The following is an 18,358-nucleotide window of genomic DNA, read 5'->3' on the forward strand; positions in this document are numbered from 1 at the left end:
CTATGCATGTCTGCGGCTCTTCTCTCCCCTCATTTCTGGGTCTCTCTGGCTTTTCTGGGCTCCCAGTGCTGTCAATCTTAGCCAGTGATGAGGGAGGTGGGGGCGGGGCTGATTCCTGCGCTCTGTGTCAATAGACGCAGCAGCAGGGCTTGAGAGCGAGCACTGGACAGAGAGGGGGGCTAGGAGTGCCGTTGGGGGACCCAAGAAGAGGTTTGGGCCGCTCTCTGCAATTCTATTGCACAGAGCAGGTAAGTATAGAGATGTTTGTTCTTTTCTTTTGCAGCACCCTGGTGTTTAGGCAGGGTTGCTCACAAATTTTGTTTGCCAGATAGTAAATGTTCTGGTTAATTGTTAGAATATCCACTGATCCCTCTCTAATCCTGGAGTTGCTGCACCTTTTCTCTTCTGTCGCTGGGTGGCACTGTTGCTGGTGACATTAGATCGACAAGGGTATAGCAAGGTCAGATTATAAATGGATGGGGTGTCTCAGCCAATTGGCAGGGGTTTCTTTAGTCCCTTGGCCTGCTGGGAGAGCCTATTTATTTGGGTGGAGTCAGGTGATCGGGGTTCTGTGCCACCTGGATGGCTGTTTGGGTGGACCTGTGTTATGACGTCCCGGGCTGCTAGGCCAGAAGCCTGTGGCCCATCCCAGGGACACCTGGCTGCTAGTCTGCCTGAGGCCTATCCAGCAGCAGAAGAAGCAGTGTAGGGTTGGGACTGCAGGATTGGAGTCTAACCGAGTTATAAAGGTTCAGCCGGATGGGGAACCAGTCGTGGTCAGAGGTAAAGGGGAAGCAGTCGCCACTAAGGGACCATCCATCTTATTACCAGAGACTACTGTGAGTAAGCCTGAAGTACCAAAGCAGTCTTCTTTTTTTTTTTTTTTCTCTAGGTAGTAAAAATAATTTTAAAAAAAGATTCACTATAAATAATACGTCCTTACCATTTACAAATATACCAGTCTCTAGATCGATACGAGCTATTGATTTAGACTTCATTTCAGTGTTTTGTTTTTTGCTTATTCTTTACCAAGTTTAGTAAAAAAGTTGTATACAGAGATCAGCAGTATACGCTTGACGCACACAGCAGAATAACTCAACAAAGTGACATTATCATTCTATTCAGTTCAGGGTTACAAACAAGATTACAGTTTCAGTGAGACAAAGAACCACAAGGCAAATGTATTCAAAAGTCCAAAGTTTTTTTTTAGCTGACCCATGTTGCTCTGTGAATTCCTCTGTGGTGTGGGGGAGTTCACTCACAGGCCTCGTTGGCCCTAGTCCATCGAGCTGGGCAGACAGGGGAGGAAAAGGGGAAAAAGAAAGAAGAGAAAAGGGGGGTGAAGGTTGGGGGCACGGGGGTGGGGTAAGAAGGACATGAGCAGGTAAGGGAGAGGAGATGAGGACAGCTGCCCTCTCCATTGTCTAACAGTCAAAACAGTAAGGCATGTCACACCATCAGTGTAACACAGAGGTGACCCTCAGGATCAATGGTTATATAACCCTATGGTAAGTCACTTTGCATCTTGTGTAAGCTCCTTGTATAATTGAGTGCTTTTAAAGGTTGTCCATGGTGCCCATGTGTCGGTGAATTTAAAAATCTTGTCTAAAGCAATGTAGATCAGCTTCTCCATCTCCGCCACATGGTTGATTCGCTGAAGCCATTTGCTCATTGAGGGCAAGGATGTAGGTCGCCGATGAACTGGCACACACGTCCTTGCAGCTTTGACCATATGCATCGCAACCGATTTATAATGGCGCAATTTGGAGATTTTGGTAAAGTAATAGATACTGCGCTGGGGGGAACTCAAGCGGGCGAGTGTTCACATCATGTACGTTATGCCAAAATGGCCAGAGTGACAGGACGGCAGCTCCACCAGATATGGAGGAACGTGCCCGTCTCACCTCCACATTGCCAGCATTGATCAGAAACTGAGGGGGAGAATTTTTGAAACAGCAAAGTGATTCCAGTATTGTAGTGGACTTGGTAAAGCCTTCTCTATGGAATGGGTCATCTAGGAAGTGTTTAAGTTGCATATAAGACCAAAATGGAAAGGAACCATGTTTGAAACGCCTGTTAGGTTTTATTGCTGTCTGTGCCCTCTGTTAAAGGGGTTGTAAACCCTCAAGGTTTTACACCACAGAAGCTCCAGCCACTGTCTCAGGTCCTCATTGGATAGATTGATAGCAACAGAGCCATTGGCTCTAGCTGCTGTCAATCAAATCCAGTGAAACGGGAGCTGGGGGGGGGGGGGGCGGGGCCGAGTCCTGCTGTCTGTGTCTATGGATGCAGCAGCAGGACTCAGGTGCATGCCCGCACGAGTGCCCCCATGGAAAATGGCTCTCCGTGGGGGCACTCAAAAAGAGGAGGAGCCAGGAGCGCCGCTGAAGGACCCCAGAAGAGGAGGATCCGGGCTGCCCTGTGAAAAACCCTTGCACAGAGGGGGTAAGTATACTATGTTTGTTATTTAAAAAAAAAAAAAAAAAAAACCTTTACAGCCCCTTTAAGAACATCCACACTCTGTTTGTCGTGTTTTACCATTATCATTGAAAGTGGAAGTAAAGAAAATTCCAAATTTTGGGTTGTCCCCTGAAAAGTAATAGAGGGGAAATCTTCCAATTGGTAAACTAGTTCTGATGATCTGGGGGTCCCCAAGGAACTGTCTTAATTTTCAGAGATTTCCTCTCCCTTTCTGTTTGGCTATGGGACAGAAGGTGAAGGGAAATCATCCTAATGGGACAAAGATGGCTGAAAAAATCTGACAGGGATTATAACCCTCCCTTGCGCCTATTCAAATTAAAAAAAAAAAAAAAGTTTTGTCTATAGTTCTAATTTTATATTCTCGAAATTGTAGGAAATGCTAAACCCCAGCACGTGTGTGTGCGTGTGTGTGTGTGTGTGTGTGTTTTGTACTGACACAGAGGGGTTTTGTACAAAGCTTGCACATGAGAACATGCATCAATTGCTCCCATGTAGTAGAAATTAAGCTGTAGCTATACATTTTAGCTTTCATTTTTCTACTGAAGTAAAAAGGAGGCCTGATAGGGTGCTTGGCGCAGCGGCTCTATTTTATTTTTTGCTTCGATTTTCTAATATTAGCCTCCCAATTTGTCCCTGAAGCACAAATACCTGCTGCCCAATCTATATGAGTTTTTAAAGGACAGAAAAAACAAACTATTTGAAGTGGCTGTGCCAAGACTGACACGTCCTGCTGAGTTGCAACATAATGTAGTGATCATTGCTGAAGGGGGACACCTTTTTAATTAAGGAAATCCTCCAGGATCCCCTGTCTAACCAATGTCCCTCCAGTGATAAACGATCGCTGCAATAAGTTATGATATCTCAGACTAAGTCCTACGCATACTGCAGAAACAGCAGCTCCGAGTAATTTCTTGTGCCAAAGTCGTAAAAGACTTTGCAAGCAAAGCTGTTGCTGTGTAAGCAATGGGACCATAGGGAAAACAGAAGCAGTAGCCTCGCCTGTTACAGACATTAGCATTTTCTTGGAGGCCATGGTAAATAGTGAGGAAACCTGAGACATTTCTAGCAGGGAGAATCGGAGTACACAACGGACAGGGGTAACTATGGGGAAATATGAAGCCATAGTGTTGGGACAGCAGTCTTGCTAAAATGTGAGGAAGGGCCAGGGGTGGATCCAGAGTCTAGTCTCCGGAGGGGCACTGCCAGAAAATAAGGTGTCGCTCACAGAACTGAATTGAATGTATCATACAGTGCACAGGGAGGGCACACACCAGGGAGGTCAGGAGGGCACACACCAGGGAGGACAGGAGGGCATAGTACGAGGTCAGGTGGTTACACACCGGGGAAGTTAGGAGGGCATACACCGGGGGAGGGGTTGGGAGAGCACACACTGGGGTGGCCAGAAGGGCATTCATTGGGGGAGTCAGGAGGGCACACACTGGGGGTCGGGAGGGCACACACTGGGGGAATCGGCAGGGAACACACCAGGGGGCAGTCACGATGCCTTAATGAGCCCAATTTCTCACTGTGCTACATGAAAAGGAGATACAATCCTATTTGTCAGCTAACAGCACCTCTATGCTAAGCTGCAGTAACTCAGCAGACTTGGCATAGAGGTGCTTGTAACTAATCCACAATGTACTGCTAGTTGAGCTTACCTCAAGGAAGTTCACATTCACTCGGCTCCCTCTGCCCAGCTGCTCACATCTCTCTCTTCAAGGCGGGCACTATTTCAGGGGTCCAGCACATCCCCATCCCTCCTACTCAAGCAGCAGCCTGCAGGAGAGAGGCTGGGAAACTACTGGGGGAGGTACAGGGGGCGGAGAGTCCAGTCCCGATGTGTCTGGGCAGTAATCCCTAATACTAAGAATTGCTGTGAGTTGTCCCGACCTCTGATTTCCCAGGGTGCCCTTGGCCTCAGATTCGGTAGTCGGTAATATCTTCAAGGGAGGAACTGGGGAAACCATTCAAGAAACAGCAACTGTGGGGAGCACATAAAGGCAGACCCAGAGCTAGGAATGAAATCGATAAGGGCAGGGCATACATGACAGGGTGGAAGGGGAAGCAGGCAGTGTGGGGCTAATTGTGTAAAAAGTGTTAAGAAATGTATAGTGCTTATCGGATTGGCTGATGAGATGGGGTGATGGGGAGAAGTATAGGGGGAATATGTCAAACAAATACAAATAGATTTCCTAGCTCAAACTTGCCAACCAGCCAATGACCAACCAAATTGACCTGTCTAACAGTATGCGTTGGTATGGTGCCCTCAGTTTGGTGTGGTCCAAAAATGGTGACCAGGTAGTGGAAGACTTGTAATGTGTCTGAGTTCAGCTGGGATTGTGCCTGAGGCGGTGTCTTGCAGCTAGGGGCATAATTTAGTTAGTGGGTGCCACGGACCCAATGTTTGAGTAATATGGCACCTTCATAGGCTTGCAGCCCAAGTTGATATGTATGTTATTTTTTTGTTATTTATTCATATGTTGTTTATAATAAAATGCCTTACGCCCATTGAATCCCACTTTGGGTAAAGTGTTTTATTTGGTGTAGAGTTTGGGAGGTAGGCCAGGGGTCATTGGTAATTTGGTGACCTCTGATCTACCCCTGTCCCCCTAAATCCTTCCTTTTTCCCATTTAAGCTACCCAATCCTAGCAGATTTGTGAACGGAGATCTGTCTGCGGAATACTACCTATTCTATGAGAAGGGTGGAGAGCTGATACGGTTTATATTGGCCAACCTGTAGCTCCCCGAGGCATAGAAGGAAAAACCCTGGGATATTTATGTTACAGCATATTTAGGCTGCAAATAGTCTGTGTCCATGAGCCCTTAGGTGTAAGTACAGATTATACAATTGTAAAATGTTTATGAACATTTCAGTGACTATGCCAGAGACTTTCACATGATTGGATTTCATTTTGCAGGCCAAGAAGAAAGTTACAATTTCTGTTATTCCATGCAGTTATGCTTTAAAAAAGCATATTTATACAGTTTTCATTCTACCTTTAAAAAACTACTAAAAATATTGTATTTGGGGCACTTTATTTAAGATGCCACCTCTGCAAGAAAAAAAGAAAATGTGTGCTGTGTTTGCTAGAATTTGAAATGTAAGTGTATTACATTTTCCAGTGCATTTATTTAAGTTTTTTTTTTTTTTTCTTTACGGCTTGCAGTGGGAATTCAAGTGAATGTACAGCCACAAGAATTGTGCGCCTCATTACTGTGCAGAGATTTTCATCCCAACCAGTAGGTGACCCAGAGACTCACGCTGACATTATTAGAGCATGATGTACTGTTCATAAGATGGAAGAAGTCAGCATTTTTTTTCAGTTTTCAGATTAGAAGGCCACATTTTGTTACTTTCTGATAAAGCATATTTACCATTCAGCTGCAGCTTGCTGCCTCATTACTAAAACCAATCAAAGAAATGGTGTGGGAAAGGAACAACAAATCTTATAATTATTAAAATCTCCTAGACTCTCAAGGAAAAGTGCGGTTACCCAGAGCAACTGATTAGCAGTAATTGTATTCATTGTCTTGACTGCTTTTCACCTATTAACATGAACTCATGTGGATTTTTATTTCAGTATGTGCATTATCATCGCTGCTCTTTGAAATGCCTTATCAAAAAAAAAGGGTGTATCAATTAAATCGAAGCCTATATATAAAGTGCACCTGCACTTGCATCCCAGCTTCCACTCATGGTACCTAGGCAAGAGGGACCTCACATTCTTTCTGGTGAGGTCCTGGAAAAGCTCAGGATCCCAAATATTACACAAAGATGCTCCAGTGCAGTAGCATCTTCAGCCTTCCAGGTTTACTGGGTACATGCTTCCAAGTCACTGTAGGGAGAGCTAATAGAGTAAAAACAGCAATGCGGTGCAAATCGCATGCGATGTCTGCCAAAAGTGTGAATCCAGCCTTAAAATCCCCCCTTCTTTTTTGTTTAGCTTTGTCTTGTTTGTTTCTTTTCTTCCTCCAGGAGTAGAGAAATCTACTAGGCTGCTAAGATCTTCAGTCTGCAAAAGCTAAAACGTGGAATTAGGAAGGCTTCTGGCGCCACTTCCTTGAAAAGCATGGTGCTCTCTTGGAACATTAATCCTGTACTGATTGGGATGGAGAAGCACTGACTATGTTGAAAACCCTTCTTACATTGCGTAGGCATTAAGTGTGGTCACCCTGCAATAGAAAGGCCCTGTGACTGGCAAGAACACCTGGTATTTTTTTTTTTTAAAACCTCTTTTTTAAATTTTATCCTTTATAGTTTTGTATAGAATATGGAAGGATAAAAACCTCCTGCCTGGTTTTTATTTCTGCGTTTGAGTGATTCACTCACTTGAGCGATTGGAGACAATTCTCTCCAGTACGGATGGGAATGAGTAATCCCCAAATTTTTGTCACGGTAGGTCATGGGAAGTCTTCCAATCGAGAACCGTGTTCAGATGAAGAGAACTGTCCCCAAAAGGACACAGACAGAAAGACAGGGTCCTAAAGCGTATGTCAAGTAAAAACCTTTTTTCTAGTTTTTAATAATGGGGGAAAGGATTAGAACTTCTATTGGGTTTTTATTACTATCCAGGGCTCCATTAGAGAAATGTATCCTCGCTTCTGTCAAGCTGACCACATTTTACTAGACCGGAAATGAGAGTAACTTTCCAACAGCAACACATACAAAAATAAAAATCTTTTTCGATTTTTTTTTTTTTTTTATTAGTAATGGCGGCGATCTGAGATTTTTATCGTGAATGCGACATTTCGGCGGACATATTGGACACTTTTGACACTATTTTGGGACCAGTGATATTTATACAGCGATCAATGCTATAAACATGCTGTGTAAATGACACTGGCAGGGAAGGGGTTAAACACTAGGGGGGGATCAAGGGGTTGAGTGTGTCCTAGGGAGTGATTCTAACTGTGGGGGGGGGTGGGCTCACTACAACATGACAGAGATCACTGCTCCCGATGACAGGGAGCAGTAGATCCCTGTCATGTTGCTAGGCAGAACAGGGAAATGCCTTGTTTACATAGGCATCTCTCCATTCTGCCGCTCCGTGTCACGATCGCAGGCCCCCAGCAGACATCGAGTCTACAGGAACCGCGGGCACGCTCACGGAGTATGTGGTGCGTGCACCCCTTAATGGCGCATCTTAAAGGGGACGTACAGGTATGTCCATTTGCGACGTACATCATCATGCGCTGGTCGGCAAGCAGTTAAAATGTCAGGTTTCTGTGATGTAAAAAAATGAGACAAAGCTAAATTTCAGAACTAAACCGCTGGCAAGTGAGTATACCCCTAAGTAAAAATGTCCAAATTGGGCCCAATTATCCATTTTCCCTCCCCGGTGTCATGTGACTCATTAGTGTTACAAAGTTCCAGGTGTAAATGGGAAGCAGGTGTGTTAAATTTGATATTATTGCTCTCACTCTCTCATACTGGTCACTGGAAGTTCATCATGGCACCTAATGGCAAAGAACTCTCTGAGGATCTGAAAAAAAAGAATTGTTGCTCTAAATAAAGATGGCCTGTGTGTAGACATTAATGGTTGTGTGTTGAGTTATTTTGAGGGGACAGCAAATTTACACTGTTATACAAGCTGTACACTCACTACTTTACATTGTAGCAAAGTGTAATTTCTTCAGTGTTGTTATATGAAAAGATATAATAAAATATTTACAGAAATGTGAGGGGTTTACTTACTTTTGTGAGATACTGTAAGTGTGCACACCCTTAAACTAATACTTTGTGGTGTAGCGCCTTTTTGATTTTATTACAACACTCAGTCTTTTTGGGTATGAGTCTATCAGCATGGCACATCTTGACGTGGCAATCTTCTTTGCAAAAACACTCCAAATCTGTCAGATTGCGAGGGCATCACCTGTGCACAGCCCTCTTCAGATCACCCCACAGATTTTTTAATGGGATTCAGGTCTGGGCTCTGGCTGGGCCATTCCAAAACTTTAATCTTCTGGTGAAGCCATTCCTTTGTTGATTTGGATGTATGCTTTGGGTTGTTGGCATGCTGAAAGATTACATTCCTCTTCGTGTTCATCTTTCTATCAGAAGCCTGAAGGTTTTGTGTCAATATTGACTGGTATTTGGAATTGTTTTATAATTCCCTCTACCTTGACTAAGGCCCTTGTTCCAGCTGAAGAAAAACAGCCCCAAAGCATGATGCTGCCGCCACCATGCTTCACTGTGGGTGTGACGTTCTTTTGGTGATGTGCAGTGTTGTTTTTGCGCCAAACATATGTTTTGGAATTATGGCCAAAAAGTTCAACTTTGGTTTTGTCAGACCATAACACATTTCCCCACATGCTTTGGGAGACTTCAGATGTGTTTTTTGCAAAATTTAGCCGGGCTTGGATGCTTTTCTTCGTAAGAGAAGGCTTCCATCTTGCCACTCTACCCCATAACCCAGACATATGAAGAATACGGGAGATTGCTGTCATATGTACCACATGGAAAAAAAAAACTAATAAAATCAAAGGGCAGGGCCTGGTAGCCAATACCTGGGAATTATTCCTCATATATCTTGAGCACCAATTCATCCATTAGGACAGGGTACCTCCATAACTATGTAGTATCAACATGTAATATACTAGGAGAAACCAAGAAGATGACTCCAATGAAAGATAGCAATAGGAGGACCAACCACGATATGCAAAAAATGAAAAAAAACTTTGAGAAGCTGTAGAAATTACCCACTCATGGGAACAAGTTTAACCATATAGTGGAACCCCCCCCAGGATACCCACCATTTAAAAACATAAAATGATAACATTTTCACACAATGCACCAACAAGCCCCACGCTCACACTCATACATGCACAGAGAGGACAGGGTTAGCCCAATATAACTTTTCCAGGACTTCGATATCGGAGACAATAGCTCTATAATCTAGCATGCCCAAGTGTGGGCTTGTGCTTTGTAGTGAAAGCGCTGTGTTTACAGTGCGATCGCCTGAGCTTCACAGAGTCAAAATCTCAAGCTGCAGTTCTGTCATTTAAAGACCTGGTGTGCAAAGGTAGGTATTCAATTAAACATGAACTAAGACTAAAGTCACGAGAGTCCATTAATGTGACTACTGCTTTTAGAACATGGTTGTAGCTGCATAGCACCATGCAGAAACTGTATTGTATGGTCAAATGTCAATGTGACCTTTTTAGCAAGGTTTGTTGGGTATGCCGTATGATAGATAAGGCACATGTAACACAGTCCTGAATTCGACTTGGATATGAAAATAGATATACTTAGTTCATGTATCGTCCGGTAAAGCAACAGATAGGGATAACCAAAGCACCATGGACTATAGTGTCTATTGACATTGAGCCACTTTAAGGATATTTGCACCGTAGTGGTAGATCAACCAGTATGTGTTTGTGCTTGTGTTGTGATTGTGCATAGGTCTCTCATTCCACTGGTTGAACAATCCTCGTGCTTCTGTATCCTATGCTGGAAGTAGCCAGATAGACGAACACCAGAGCACATCAAGCCCAGTCAGGTGCTTCTGCGTCTGCTCAAAGGGCTCTGTGAGGCAGCCTGGGACGGGCACATCCGGTCAAACAAATCTGTGTAGCTAGTATTAGACCTCCAATATGTTGGAACGCAACACATCAATACGTTTCGCACACATGATCATATTTTTTCCACTATATGGGTAAACTTGTTCCCATGAGTGGGTAATTTCTACAGCTTCTCAAAGTTTTTATTTTTTATTTTTTTCATTTTTTGCATACCGTGGTTGGTCTTCCCGTTGCTATCTTTCAATGGAGTTATCTTCTGGGTTTCCCTTAGTATATTACACATGTACCACACAGCCAGTACTTGCCAGATATTCCTGCAGCCCCTTTAATGTTGCTATAGACCATTTGGCAGCCTCCCTGACCAGTTTTCATCTCGTCTTTTCATCAATTTTGGAGGGACGTCCAGTTCTTGATAATGTTACTGTTATGCCATATTTTTTCCACTTGATGATGGTTGTCTTCACTGTGCTCCATGGTATATCTAATGCCTTGGAAATTCTTTTGTACCCTTCTCCTGACTGATACCTTTTAACAATGAGATACAAAGCATCAGAGGGAAGCTCTCTGCAGACCGTGGCTTTTGCTGTAGGATGCGACTGAGAAAATGTCAGGAAAGACCTACTAGAACAGTTGAACTTTTATTTAAGGTTAATCAGATGCACTTTAAATTATGGCAGGTGTGTACTGACTCCTATTTAACATGAGTTTGCTTGATTAATTCTTAACCCGGCTTCATCCCCTGTTATAAGAGGGTGTGTACACTTATGCAACCACATTATTTTAGTTTTTTATTTTTACTTCCCCCTCAATTGAGTTGTACAGTAGTTTATAGGTCACATTAAAGGTGGATAAAGTTCTGAAATGATTTATCTTTGTCTCATTTTTTTTTACATCCCAGAAACCTGACATTTTAACAGGGATGTGTAGACTCTTTATATCCACTCTATGTTTCTGTCTGTGTCACTGTTGCATTTTTTTTCCTCCCTTCCTGTAAAACATGGTTAGCGAGACAGAAAGCTAGGCTATATCACTCTGAGCCCCAGGTAACCGTACAAACGCTATAGGAGTTCTCACTCAATGCAAAACTTGAAAAAAAATGACTTGATATACCCTTTAACCATTCCCTTGTGTATATCCAAAGCTAAAAATAATAATTATAATTTACACGCACTTTAACTATGCTCTTAAAAGTACTTTTTGTACTTACTGTTTTAGCCACACCCACAATATGCTAAAATTCATTTTGCACATAATCATTTTACACTTCCATTTGGAGCCCAGGTCTTTAGTAACTTTATACAGATTGCATATAGCTCCTTCTATTTGCAATGGTTGTACCTGTTTACTGAAGTATGTCCTAAATTATGTTACTAACTGTGACACCAATCAAATTGCACAGACAGGTGTAACCACAATTGACCTGTAGCTTGTCCTTGTGTACCACTGCTGAACTGGTCAGGAATGGTACTGTACAGTCCAGTTCATTTAGTTTTTCCTGACTAATGCAAATTCCTTACTGCAAGAAACCATCTTGCTGCAGGCCCTTGCATATGTTGCTCCATAAAGACAAACAAGGGGACACACTGGCAAGGTTATCTTCCCACAGCTCACAGGGTACTCTGGATTTTCCTTGGTGACAAGTAATATGGCTTTCAGCAAAGACTCATCTACTCTCTGAGATACAGGTATCTCTCCATTTCTTTATCCCATATCTCTTTTTTTTTTTTGGCATGGGTTCCATGGCAATTTTAAATGACGTCTCGCCTCTTACCAAAGAATTAAGTATAATAGCAACATATAATATTTTCCAGAATGCATCTTTTTCCTGACGTTTATTTAAATGTTTTCATTCTAAAATGTCCTTTTGAAAACTCAGAAACATAACTTTGTAAATTTCTGGTTTTATTCCCCTCTTGGCTAAGTAATTAATCCCCATGGACGACGCAGGAATTCTAGACCAGGTATGATGAATAGGTGTTCCTGTAATAGGCTGCTGTGCTAGGAAGGTGAGCAACTATAAGAATAGACTTGCTGTTAGGCGATGTCGGTGCTTTTGCAATTTTAAAACTGCAGTGCAGATGAAAAAATGGAAATGTGAACTGATAACTCACACCAGGCTGCTGATATATTTTTTTTTTCTTTTGACTTCTTTTTCTATTATAGTATTCTGTTATAGTAGTTATTGTCCCATGGCTTCTATCCCAAGATGTCTAAAACCGTATACCCTGGAAAAGGTGAAAAAGCTTGTTTGTTTACATACTTTTCTTACAAAAAAAAGGGGAAAATAAAGGCCTCATGAGTGCACGTGGCTATACAAACTTTGTGAAAAATGTGTGCGTGTTTCTGCGCTGGGAGACATAGCTGCAGCGTATAGCTGCACATAGTAATGAATGGCTGTAAGCTAGCTGTTTTTAAGTATACAGTATTTTGGCATGTAATTTGTATGTACATGCTATATGTTAGAAATGTAAAGGGCCTTCAAAAATGTGATAGGTTGTTCGGAATTTATGTATGTAATTTTTGTCCCTAGAACACCTAATGGTGCTCCAAAGGTGTTGGGCCTCACTGTGGCTAGGCTGTGAAAAAGTCTCACATGTGGTATCACCATATTTAGTAGGAGTAGCAGAATGTATTTTGGAGTGTAATTCTTGCTGTGTTTTAGAAATATCTTATAAATTGACAACGTTGTGTAAAAAAATAAATACGTTTTCATTTTCTTTCCACATTTTTCTAAAAACTTGTGGAGAAAAAAAATGACATATTCAAAAGACTCATGATGCCTCGTAGAATATACATTGTTGTAATTGCTGTCATTTTGTGGGCGTTTCCATTGTTCTGGTGCTCCAGGGCCTTCAAAAGTGTGATAGGGAGTCAGGAAATTAGATGTGTAATTTTTTTTTTTTTCTTTCTAAATTGTTTTTTGAAAATTTTTCAAAGCAAGAAATAAAATAGAAATTACAAGAATACAGATGCAACATTCCTGAGCTTTTAACAATAATGTTATACACATAGATATGCTAAACTTGACATGTAGTTTGTGCCCAATAACAAAAGGGCCATTTCAATATCAAGCAACTAATATGTATTATTAGGTCTACAATATATTAGTGATCGCGGACATATTACCAACACTTCCAGGCACCCCAGGGGGAACAAACTGTGTCTGTGTCTGGGTGTGGGTATGTCCAGACAGCATACTTGCGTATAATTTTTTTTTTTTTTTGATTATTTGAAGAAACTGTGTTACCTTAATATTTAATTGTACTTTTGTTAGAATGTTAACTCCTTAAACAATTCATCTTTGAAACATGTTTCAAGATTGAGTGCTCTATTCATATTGTGTTTTTCACAATAGAGGGGTATAAGGTTCTTAACCACTTAAAGACCAGGCCTCTTTTTTTAGATGTGTTACAAGTTAAAAACTGTTTTTGTTTTTGTTTTTTTTTTTTGTTTTTTTTTTGCTAGAAAATTACTTAGAACCCCCAAACATTATACATTTTTTTTCTAACACCCTAGAGTGTGGTTTGAACACCGCTTTCATATGCGTTCACTTCTGCACGCTAGCTCAGCGGAATGGGGCGTGTTTAAAACATTTTTTTTCTTATTTATTTTACTTTTTTATTTTTTATTTTTACACTTTTTTTTAAAAAAAAAATAAAAATTTTGTCACTTTTTTTTTATTCCTATTACAAGGAATGTAAACATCCCTTGTAATAGAAAAAAAACATGACCTCTTAAATATGAGATCTGGGGTCAAAAAGACCTCCGATATCATATTTACACTACAATGCTAAAAAAAAAAAAAAAAATTGTCATTTAAAACAGTTATTTAAAAAAAAAAATGGCCCTTTAAGAGCTATGGGCGGAAGTGACGTTTTGACCTCGCTTCCGCCCTGCAATGTCGTGGAGACTAACTGCTGCCATAACAACGATATCCGTCCTCAAAGTAAGGACCGGCGTTCGGCGGTCTGGAAGTGGTTAATAGTGGGGTGAAAGTGGGTCATGAAAGAGAGAAAGATATATCCATTGAGTCTTGTTTGATTATCTAAGAAGGGTGGTCTCTGTGTAAAAAGTTTGAGTAGTGGCTCCAACATGCCCAGGTTTTCCTGAAATTGGAAGGGTTGTGTCTCATTATATGTATCAACTCTTCCATTTAAGCTGTTTGATGAACATAGCGTATCCAATCTGAAATTGTTGGTGGGGTAGAAGAGTTCCATTTCAATGGAATGCATCATCTTTTAGCTGCGTTTACAAGATGTAAATTCAGGGATTTGCAGTAAAAGGAGTGTGGAAGGGATGAGTGGTGTAAAAGACATTGTGCAGGTGTAAAATCTAGTGTATAAGTGGTAATCCTTGTTATATTATCATGTATCTACTTCCAAAAGGGTTGTACTTTCGGACATGTCCACCAAATATGTAACAGGGTACCCCGTTCGTTTCCGCATCTCCAGCAAAGAGGTGATGGTGATGTGGGGGAAAATGTGCTTAATTTAGGGCGGCACAGTGGTGCAGTGGATGAGTGGTGTAAAAGACATTGTGCAGGTGTAAAATCTAGTGTATAAGTGGTAATCCTTGTTATATTATCATGTATCTACTTCCAAAAGGGTTGTACTTTCGGACATGTCCACCAAATATGTAACAGGGTACCCCGTTCGTTTCCGCATCTCCAGCAAAGAGGTGATGGTGATGTGGGGGAAAATGTGCTTAATTTAGGGCGGCACAGTGGTGCAGTGGATAGCACTTTCGCCTAGCAGTAAGAAGGGTCACTGGTTCGAATCCCACCCACTACACTACCTGCCTGGAGTTTGCATGTTCTCCCTGTGCCTGCGTGGGTTTCCTCCGGGTACTCCGGTTTCCTCCCACACTCCAAAGACATGCTGGTAGGTTAATTGGATCCTGTCTAAATTGTCCCTAGTATGTATGAATGTGAGTTAGGGACCGTAGATTGTAAGCTCCTTGAGGGTAAGGACTGATGGGAATGTACAATGTATATGTAAAGCGCTGCATAAATTGACGGCACTATATAAGTACCTGAAATAAATAAATAAAATAAATAAATAAATTGGATGGGTGTAAGATACCAACTGGCCAGGAGTTTATATCCTGATTCTTGGATTGTGGTATTCACTGAGCCTTTGTGTATGTTGTGTAGCATATGATCCCAGTCCTCTTCTGTAAGATTGATGTTAAGATTTTGTTCCCATTTTAGACATGGATCATTATTTTTCGCCTCTTGGTTGGAAAATAGTAGTGAAGGACAGTATATGTGATTGTGGGGAAGGTTTAGTGCAGAAGGTTTTGAATGGCATGTGTTTTCTATGCCAGTCTGGAGAGATGCTTGGGCATTTGAAAAAGTGTCTTAACTTGACATATGTCCAGAAGGGGAAGGTAGAGTCGAGCATTTTAGCTTGGAGTGTTTTGTATGGGATCAGGGAGCCACTTTGAAAAAATTGTGTCTATCCTTCCCATTGAAATTGGGAGGTCTGTGAAGTCAGGGTTATGTTTAATAGGAGTGAGTGGGCCTGGGTAAGATGTTCGTTTTATGTTTTTGTTAATGAAGTGTAAGCATTGAAGAGATGGGCCTATAGTTGAATGGTCCTTGTGAAGTTTTGCTGTATGCGATGTTGGTAGCCAGGCTGCCATTTGTAGAGGGATTTGGGCTCCTGCGTTATCTATCTGGATCCAATCTTTGGTTTTTGCATGTAAATTCCAGTCCGCAATTCTTGTGAGGTGGCAGGCTATATGGTATTTGTATATGTCTGGTAAACCAATGCCTCCTTTAAGTTTAGGTAATGTAAGAATCTCGTATCTGAGTCTGGGCGTTTGTGGCCCCAAACAAAAAGTGTACAAGCTCTCCTGTATGATGCAAAAAAGGTTTTTGGGAGTCGAATTGGGACTGTCTGTAAGATATATAGGAGACGGGGCAATACATTCATTTTTATTATGGCTGCTCGGCCAAACCAGGAAAATGTACCTTTGTGCCAATTCTCAAGGTCTTGTATATTTTTTTAGTAATGGTAAATAGTTAAGATGATACAAATTGTCAAGGTGGCTGGGTAATTGTATTCCTAGATAATCTGTCTTCCATGAGAAGGGGAATTTAACTCTACAATCTGCCACTTCAGACGGTGATAGTGTTATGTTAAAGAGGAAGTAAACCCTGATGGGTTTACTTCCTCTTTGTTTCCCTGCAAAGATAAAGCATAATGGATTCACCTTAATGCATAGGATGCATTAAGGTGAAAAAAAACAAACGAGGGTTTACAACCCCATTAAGAATGAGGTTTGTTTTGTATTTGTACAGTATATGTTTGCTATTGTGATAGGTTTATTATATAGATTACCTTTTAAAAAAAAGGTATCGCCCTTCAATATCCGCAAGAGTGTCAGTTATGTTTATGGGTAAATGTTTTGCAATGAGTATTGATACTCCTTTGGTTTTTGTTTGGGAATTGGTTGCATGGTAGACCATAGGAAAGGAATGATTGGTCAATTTAGGTGTTAGATTAGTTCTGAAATGTATCTCTTGGGCCAGTACAATGTCTGCTTTTTGTTTCTTCATTAGAGTCAATAGCTGTGATCTTTTTTCTGGTATGTTACAGCCTTGGACATTGATCGATACCAGCTTCAAAATTTTGGAATCTTGTTCTCTTTGTGACATATTGATCAATTATGTTTTAGGAGTTTAGTTGTATGAGTAAAGGGTTGTTTAGGGGTGGGCTTCAACCTAGAGAGGAGGAAACTTTCATTGTAGTTCTTTGTAGATTGGTTGGTCTGGTGTGTATAGGGGGATGGGGAGGAGGTAGGGTATACCCGGGAGGCAAAGAAGAACCTGCTAACTTGCCTAAAATGGGGATTAGGGTAGGGTTCTTTACCTACATTCAGCAGAAAGGTGAAAGTTTACAATGTATCGTTTGTCTTTAAAGGAGGCTATCTGCTGTGGGTTGGTATAACCTAGTTTGGACTCGCAATGAGAGCCTAGGCCTGGTAGAGGCTATAAGAAAAGTGGTATTTATATAGAGACTTTTTGAATTGTGAAAGTCTCTGAGTTTCTGGATTATGGGTCTTGAATTATGGAACCCATTTCCATTTAGTGAATATATTTCTTAACTATGTTTCAACTTTAGGTCTTGTTGGTTGTTTTGACATTTCGGTATAAGAAAACATATGGTGGCACGAGAACAAGGGAAACCTGGAGATCCCAATTGGTCGTTGAATTTCAAGTGTTTGACCTAAGAGTTTGTATTTTTCAGTATCAGAGGGTTTTTTAAAGAGTAGGTTGATTCCCTTGTTCTTGTCTCAACCCTTGCACATAGTAAGTAATCTTAAACCTTCAACTAACAGAGAAGATCCAAAATGGATCTGGGAAACATTTTATAAACCCTATTGAACTTATGTTAATTATTTTGAGCAAAAGGTATTTCTTGAACAATTAATGTCTGAGGTTGTTCAATGTCCCTTTGAGAGTCAAAACAGTTTCTATTCAAGCTTTGCTTGTGACGTTTGGTAAAGACATAACTGGATTTGTTTAACCTCTTTAAGCTGCTGTTTGATTTTTGAGCATTGTCTGAGGTCTTAGCACTGCGTTAATTTTTCACTTTTTTTTTTTTTGTCTCTCAAGGATATAACCTTGCAGAGTCCAAAGAAACTATGAAGCAAACAGAATATTCAAGTGTATATTGGTGAATTTCTGTATGGTACTTAGCTTTAGTCCAGGATGTTATGAATGTAAGGTAGCATATGTTTCTTGTCTGGGCCTCCTGTGGGCAGGTGAAGCAGTGGGGTTTGGGCCTTGTAGAGATCTTCGGACATTCTGATGAGGTACATCTGGTCCTGGTGATCTGTGTCATCTGTAATGGAAGGCCTGTGCTTCCATTCTATCTTCTCTGTGGTGTTCTCCAATGGAAGATGGGGGATGGAATTCTGTATAATAAATCAGGAATTTGGACCATAGGGATGCCTAGGCGATCACAGAATTGCAGAAGGTCTTCTGGGACTTTTAGTAGGGCTGTTCTGCCAGCTGAGGATGCCGAGAGGCAGAAAGGAAATTTCCATTTGTAGTGAATCCCTCTTGTCCGCAGAACGTTTTAATAGCGGTCTGAGATCTTTGCGATGTTGCAGAGTTATGTTTGCGAGATCTTGGTATATTTTGATATAGGCTGATTCATGGGTTATATGTATTCTGTTGCGCGCTTTTCTAAGTATCTCTTCCTGGTTAGGCATCAAATTTTATCTTGTGGAGGATCTGTGTCTCTCCCTTTTGGACGTAATGCCCGGTGTATTCTTTCCATCTTAATATGTTCTGTGGCTGGTCTGTCCAGGAGATTGTTAAAGATTGTTAATGATGGCTGTTAC

General features: G+C 41.3%; 1 protein-coding gene across 4 annotated transcripts in view; it reads left to right on the forward strand.

Moving 5' to 3' along the window:
* The window catches only part of ELOVL6 (ELOVL fatty acid elongase 6), a 153,073-nt gene that overhangs the window by 58,342 nt on the left and 76,373 nt on the right, over positions 1 to 18,358 (forward strand). The window contains exon 2 of one of the 4 annotated variants that reach the window (XM_073602360.1): positions 5,650 to 5,722. The exons of the other annotated variants lie outside the window; for them this stretch is intronic. Within the exon in view, the coding sequence (XP_073458461.1) occupies positions 5,650 to 5,722 (73 nt within the window). The remainder of the gene's footprint in view (positions 1 to 5,649; positions 5,723 to 18,358) is intronic. 4 annotated transcript variants of the gene reach the window in all.

The sequence above is a fragment of the Aquarana catesbeiana genome, linkage group LG01 (assembly GCF_042186555.1).
Source record: "Aquarana catesbeiana isolate 2022-GZ linkage group LG01, ASM4218655v1, whole genome shotgun sequence".
Taxonomy (NCBI): Eukaryota; Metazoa; Chordata; class Amphibia; order Anura; family Ranidae; genus Aquarana; species Aquarana catesbeiana.